General features: G+C 53.5%; 1 protein-coding gene and 1 long non-coding RNA gene across 2 annotated transcripts in view; one reads left to right on the forward strand and one right to left on the reverse strand.

Annotated features, from left to right (window-relative positions):
- LOC108539948 (uncharacterized) overlaps positions 1–4,694 on the reverse strand; it is a 26,602-nt gene extending 21,908 nt beyond the window's left edge. Inside the window, exon 1 of the long non-coding RNA XR_001888534.1 lies at positions 2,890–4,694. This is a non-coding gene — a long non-coding RNA (uncharacterized LOC108539948). The remainder of the gene's footprint in view (positions 1–2,889) is intronic.
- LOC108539944 (uncharacterized) lies at positions 4,128–5,509 on the forward strand. Its single transcript, XM_017888907.1, has 2 exons — positions 4,128–4,644; positions 4,835–5,509. The coding sequence occupies exons 1-2, from the start codon at positions 4,144–4,146 to the stop codon at positions 5,036–5,038; spliced, it is 705 nt and encodes a 234-aa protein (XP_017744396.1). The 5' UTR covers positions 4,128–4,143; the 3' UTR covers positions 5,039–5,509.
- The last annotated feature ends 1,259 nt before the right edge of the window (positions 5,510–6,768 follow it).

The following is a 6,768-nucleotide window of genomic DNA, read 5'->3' on the forward strand; positions in this document are numbered from 1 at the left end:
TCACTTGAGGTCAGGAGTTCGAGACCAGCCTGGCCAACATGGTGAAGCCATCTTTACTGGGAAAAAAAAAAAAAAACAGCAAGGATTATCAGAGGTCACTTTCTTTTATCGGCCTCTTGTTTTTTGCGTATTTGTACTGGCTTCTTTACCTCATTCTGTTTTATCAGCAGGGTCTCGTGACCTGTCTCTTGTGCCAACCTCCTATCTCATCCTATGACTAAAAATGCCTAACTTCCTGGGAATGCAGCCCAGCAGGTCTCAGCCTCATTTTACCCAGCCCCTGTTCAAGATGGAGTCACTCTGGTTCAAACGCCTCAGATAGGAACACATGAATATGAGCAAGCATTGCTGTGTTCTAGACATGGTGACATGGTTAGGCTTTGTGTCCCCACCCAAATCTCATCTTGAATTGCAATCCCTATTGTCCCTATGCGTCAAGGGAGAGACCGGTTGGAGGTCACTGAATCATGGGGGCAGTTTTCCCCATGCTATTCTTGTGATAGCGAGTGAATTCTCATGAGATCTGATGATTTCATAAGTTGCTCTTCCCTGCTTCGATAGGCACTTCTCCTTCCTGCCACCTCGTGAGGAAAGTGCCTTGCTTCCCCGACGCCTTCTGCTATGGTTGTAAGTTTCCTGAGGCCTTCTCAGCCATGCCAAACTGTGAGTCAATTAAACCTCTTTCCTTTATAAATTACCCAATCTCAGGTAGTTCTTTTAGTTTTTTGTTTTGAGACAGAGGCCCAGACTGGGGTGCAGTGGTGTGCTCTCAGCTCACTGCAACCTTTGCCTCCCAGGTTCAAGCAAGTCTTCTGCTTCAGCCACCCCTGTAGCTGGGACATCAGGCATGTGCCACCACACCCGGCTAATTGTTGTATTTTTAGTAGAGATGGGGTTTCACCATGTTGGCCAGGCTGGTCTCAAACTCCTGACCTCAGGTGATCTGCCCACCTCAGCCTCCAAAAGTGCTGGCATTACAGGGTGAGCCACCGCGCCCAGCCTCAGGCAGTTTTTTATAGCAGTATGAAAAATGGACTAATACACATGGACAGGCAGTGTAGAAAGCACCTCCACTACCACTTCTAGATTGTCACCACATCTCTGAGAGGACCCAGAAGAGGAATCTGTTGTTTGCAAAGGAGAAAATGAAAGCTGCAGTTTGGTTGACATTTGTGGAGTACCTGTTATTTCTTAGGCACTTAGGTTTATCTCTGTGACAGAACAGAACTATAAGTGGCCCTGGCATCTGAGTCAATCCCTAGACCCATGTCTGTCAGGTGGGGCTGGGTCCCGACAAGAATAGCAGCCAGAACAGTTCCCTCCAGGCCATGGTCCTGTGGAAGCTCCAACCCTTTGGACAAGGGTTGGAGCCTGGTGTCCCATGGGGGTAAGCTGCAGCCTCTACCTGCCAAACTCAAAGCCAGCCTGAGACCAGCCACCAGTTCACACCCTTGTTTTGCAAGTGGAAAACCTCAGTCCAGAGAAAGACCCAGGCTTGCTGAGGCAGAATGACTTTCATATTTGCCTTGTGGCATGTGAGTTGTCCGGTGAAGCATTACTGCTCTTCTTGTTACCAGAAATCAAAATTGAGAGGATCGGCCAGGCACAGTGGCTCACGCCTGTAATCCCAGCACTTTGGGAGGCCGAGGCCAGCAGATCACTTGAGGTCAGGAGTTTGAGACCAGTCTGGCCAACATGGTGAAACCCCATCTCTACCAAAAACATAAAAAGTTAATCGGCTGTGGTGGCACGTGCCTGTAATCCCAGCTACACAGGAGGCTGACTGGGAGAATTGCTTGAACCCAGGAGGCGGAGGTCGCAGTCAGCCAAGATCATGCCATTGCACTCCAGCCTGGGTGACAGAGTGAGACTTCATCTCAAAAAAAGAAAAGAAAAAAAATTGAGAGGATCAAGGCAGAACACTGATGTTCGCTGAGCCTTCCTTTATTCTGCTTATCTTGAGATGGACTTGATGAGCTCATTTTACAGAGAGGAAAAGTGAAGCTCGGAGAGGCTAAAGAAATTACATTCCCTGGCTCAGCCAGGCAGTGACAGAGCCAGTATTCGGACCCAGGTCTGTCTGACTCTGAGCTCACCCTAACAGATCCCTGGAGTTTCACCTCCGGCACCCTCTTCCCCAACAGCCCCCCACCAACTTCTTGGTATCCTGATCTGGGACAGCAGAACGCCAGCAGTGAGAAGTCCTTTGCTCCCTACTTGGGTGTCACTATGTCATCCAGACACCGTCAGTTACCACCTTGGCCTGAGCAGGGGAAGGAGACTTGGGGTTGGGAAGAGACGCTGGGCAGGGGAGACTCGGGGGATTCTGGTGGGGATGGATTAGTGGGTTGAGAATCTAAGCCAGAATTGGAGACCTGGGTAGCTATGAGATCTTGAGCAAGCCTCTTTACCTCTGAGCCTCAGGTTTCTCAGCAAAAAAGTGGGAAATTATACCAATACTTTGACACTCCCACTTAGAAAAAAATACAGTTCAGGTTTGGAGTTAGACTTTGGAGTTAGATTTTGTTCCAAACCCTGGATCTCCCACTGACTAGCCGTGTGGTCTGGGGCCAGTTACTTGACATCTCTGAGCAGACTTTGGACCCTGAATCTGTAAAGTGGGTTGCTGTAGGGATTTAGTGAGGTGACTGAGCTGGGAGCACTTTGGAAAAGGTGAGGCTTTATAAATGATGCTGGTTTTAGCACTCCCCTGGAATGGGGCTCTGGGATGGCTCCCAGAAACTGGCACCCCCTCAACCTTTCCCCTGAACCCAGGCACATTAGTTCTCATTCTGCATCCTACGTACCCACCAAACAGCTTTCTCCAAACCTGACACCCCACTCCTTTCCACCTTGCCTGAGGACCTGAGGCCCCTTCCCTGTTCCCACCTTGTTCTAGTTCCAAACTGCAAAGGATGGCCTGAGTTTCCATTCTTCATCCTGGAGGCTCCAGCTGCAGCCTCAATCTTCTGTCCCAAGAGAATCCGTTTGATTTCAGTTGATCCTTAGGAGATGGGAGGGCCAGCTCCAAGACCTGTGACCAAAACCTTTCAGTCATCCTGAAGTCCCAGAACTCCATCTTTCTTGAACCAAGCCTGCTCTGGGGCCCAAAGGGAAGGGGTGTCAGCGATGGGGGCCCACAGGAGACTTTTGCTGTGGTCCAGTTTTATCGACTATGCTGCTAGTCTGGCACCCCCAGCACTGCCCTGTGCCACTCCCATCTCTGGCCCCAGTACTGGCATTGGGAGTACCAGGGAGACAGTGGGAGGAGGGGGTAAGGGCTGTGGAGTGAGAGAGGCTGACAGGAGGCGAGGACTCTAGGGAACTGAGGGCTATGAAGCGGCCCAGCTGAGGGCAGGGACCTGTCCTTGCTTGGTCCAGTGACTGTTTATTCCTGACTCTGGGTAAGTGGGCTCAGCCTGCTTGGGACTCTGGAGGACTCCCCCAGGCTGGGGCCTGGGATGGAGGGAAGGAATTGGTACTTTGCAGGGACAGGGGCCTTTGAAGGTCTAAGGTCCTGCTTGGGTCTTGCTCTGCACCTGGACAGACCTGTCGCGCTAGAAGCCATCTGATGACAAGTGTGTGTACACACTCGTGTGCGTGGCTGTGAACTGGAATGTGTCCCTGTGTGAGTGTCTGTGCCGGTCTGTGCAGGATGACATGGGCAACAGTGTCTTCTCCAGGACCTATATCTGTCTCTACAGATGAGTGGAGGGCCAGACCCACAAGGCCATGGATTTCTGTCCTTTGCTTCCCCAGTTCATTCCGTGTCCAGCACCCTGTGGGCGACCTGGTGTGCCCTTATTTCCCACTATCTACTGCTGCCTCTGAGCCATGAGGCCCTGGATGTCATGAAATATGTGTCTCCAGGACTCATGTCCCCATTTTCTCTGCTACACTTTTCTAACTTGTGAGGACCTGGCTGCTGGGCTGCTCACAGGACGGGCTCTCTATGCCTCCAAGGCAGTGTCTAGGAGGTGAAGCAGCCAGCTCAGAGTGGCCCTTTTCTCTGCCCTCTTGTCCCAGGCTTGGAGAAATGGATGATGGGCTAAGGGGCTGGGTAGATGGGCCCTGCTTCCTGGGCATAGGAAAATCTGCAGCGCGGGCTCTTCTGCCTCCACCTCCCCTCTGCTTGCTCCCCAGATGGCTACTGCATGCTGCTGCCTCTCCCTGCTGCTCCTGTCCACGTGTGTGGTTCTGTTGCTGCAGCCACTGCTGGGTGCCTGGGGAGCCCTGCTGGAGCCATTGTACCCAGGGGGCAATGCCACGCCAGAGCAGATGGCCCAGTATGCAGCTGAGCTCCATAGATACATCAATGTGCTGACCAAGCCTAGGCATGTGCCATGGACATGGAGAGAGACCCCAGCCCCTGGGACCCTGGGCTCACTCCACATTCCTGGCCACACCCTATCCCCAGCCCAAGCCCCATCTCCAGCCCCAGCCCCTTCCAGGCCACTCTTGGGGAAACAGAGCATCTGTGCTGACCAGGCCTGGGCCCATGTGCCCTGGGCAAGTGAGTGCCTACAGGCGGATACGAAACAGGTGGGCTGGCACCTGGGCACAGGGCTTCCATGTATAGGGAAAAAGACAAAGAGGACACGCTGGCCTTCTCAGAGTGGGGTCCTCCCATGCTGCTGCCCCCAGGTGAGTTCGACTCCCTGCCCTGTCTGTCCAGCTCCCTGGGGCTGAAATGGGGATGGTGGGACTGAATCAGGGCTTAAAAAGGTGTGGTGGGGGGTGGAAGAGGGAGAACAGGAGCCCAGGGCTGGCCTAAGGCCTAAGGCCTCAGGCCTCCTGACGGCACAAGGCCTGCCCCCCACACAGCTCCTCACAGGGAGCTCAGCCTGCTGGAACTGTAACGCTACCACCTGCCTCCTACCACTCCGTGGGCAGTGCCAGCCCAGCTCTCCCCTCCGCACTGTTGGCTCTGGCCAAAACTGGCTCCTTGTTCCCGCAGAGGCTCAATAAAGCAAGTCAAAGCCACAGTCTATCTCTATGTCTCTGTGGACTCCTGGTGCAGGGCAGCAGGAAGAGCTAAATGCATGGAGAGAAAGGGGAGGGCAGGGCAGAGGCAACAGGGAAAGCAGGCTGTGCTTGTAAATCATCCAGAACGTCCATGGGGTCATCAGTCACTCATCTCTTCCTCTCCACTTCACAGAGGGACAAGTTGTGACCAGAGGAAGGCAGGGACTCCTCTATGGTCATTCGGCGACCTGTGAAGTGGCAGTCTTGAGCTTGACTCTTCCCAGTTCAGCACCTGTAGACCCTCCCAGCCCAGCCCCACGACAACCCTGCTCCAGGTGCACCAGTGCGTCCCTGTGGCTGAGGCAGCAGGAGCACCAAAATGTATACGAAAGCATCCTTGGCATGGTGGCAGGGGATCAGCCCAGCACGGAGGCACAATTCTGGTGCTATGGCAGTCACGGCTGCATCCAGGGGCCTGAGCTGCCATCCAGAAATTTGGAGAGAATGGGCTGTCCAGAGAGGTAGCGAAATCCTGGGCACAAGAAGTATTCAAGCTGCTGTGGAAGGGGAGGAGGCTAGATTAGCTGAGAATTCCAGCCACTGCCATGAGTCCAATCTGTGTATTCCACACTAGAGCTCTGGGAGGGCGAGGACATGGATCCTGCCTCAGGGAGGACTGCTTGGAGTCCCAGTGCACCTGTCTCTTCCTGGCCCTTCTCAGGCATCCTGAATAGGTGGGGACAGAGCACACGTGCATGTGTGTGTGCGCGTGTGTGTATAGGGGAGAAGTGAGGGAACTAGAATGTGTCTGGTTCCTAGAATGGCTTCTCCTGTCTCCCCCACATGCTTGGCCTGAAGGGATGGGGTTATACGTTTGGAGGATGAGGGGTCCACTTTCCTGGGCTCAGCACCTTGCACAGATCCCATGGAAATGACACCACAATTGTGTTTCCCCTCAAGTCCTGACTCAATCTGGTGTGTGCAAATGACCTGGAAGTAGAACCAGGTCCTAAAAGACAAAGAGCTTTAAGAGGATGCAGCTGCTTGGCTCAAATTGATTTTTTGTTTGTCTTTGGAGACAGGGTGTTGTTCTGTCACCCAGGTTGAAGTGCAGTGACATGAGCACAGCTCACCATAGCCTTCACCTCCTGGGCTCAAGCGATCCTCCTGCCTCAGCCTCCCAAGTAGCTGGGCTACAGGCACATGCCACCATGCCCAGCTAATTTCTTTTATTTTTATAAAGACAGGGTCTTGCTATGTTCCCCAGCCTGGTCTCAAATTCCTGAGCTCAAATGATCTGCTCACCTCAGCCTCCCAAAGTGCTAGGATTACAGGTGTGAGCCACCATGCCCGACCTCAGGTTGATTCTTAAATCCAAGGGGTGTCTGGATAGAGAGATGGCTTCAGCAAGAGAATGGTTTGAGTCTGAATAAGGGAGCCTGAAGTCCCAGCATTTTCTCTGGCAGCTTAAGGGTGTGAATGGGAAAAGGTGTGGATACTTCCTAGGGCCAGTGGTTCGCACCCTGAAGACATACCTGGATGTGAGAGTAGGATCAGGGCAGGGGGCTCTGCCCCTACCAAGCCTCTCTGATGGCCATGGGAGCCCCCAGAAGAGAGAGAGCCACCCTCACACCCAGCTTCTCAGGGACAGTCCCTGGCCAGATCCACCCCTTCCCCTGCAATGCTCACCCTAGAAGGGGTCAGAAGTCCAGGAGGCAAAGGCGGCCCCCCCATACTCTGCATGCTGAGGGGCAAAGGCACCTCTTCTTGTTCCTGTGCCAACTCTGACAGCCCAAGCTGGGC

Source organism: Rhinopithecus bieti, unplaced genomic scaffold, assembly GCF_001698545.2.
Source record: "Rhinopithecus bieti isolate Rb0 unplaced genomic scaffold, ASM169854v2 scaffold_18477, whole genome shotgun sequence".
Lineage (NCBI taxonomy): Eukaryota > Metazoa > Chordata > Mammalia > Primates > Cercopithecidae > Rhinopithecus > Rhinopithecus bieti.

What these genes read in the sequence shown, in the direction of transcription:
- LOC108539944 (XM_017888907.1), top strand. Translation starts at nt 4,144, where the DNA reads ATGGCTACTGCATGCTGCTGCCTCTCCCTGCTGCTCCTGTCCACGTGT. An exon ending in TCCCATGCTGCTGCCCCCAG is followed by an intron (nt 4,645 to 4,834) that starts GTGAGTTCGACT and finishes AGCTCCTCACAG; the next exon opens with GGAGCTCAGCCTGCTGGAAC.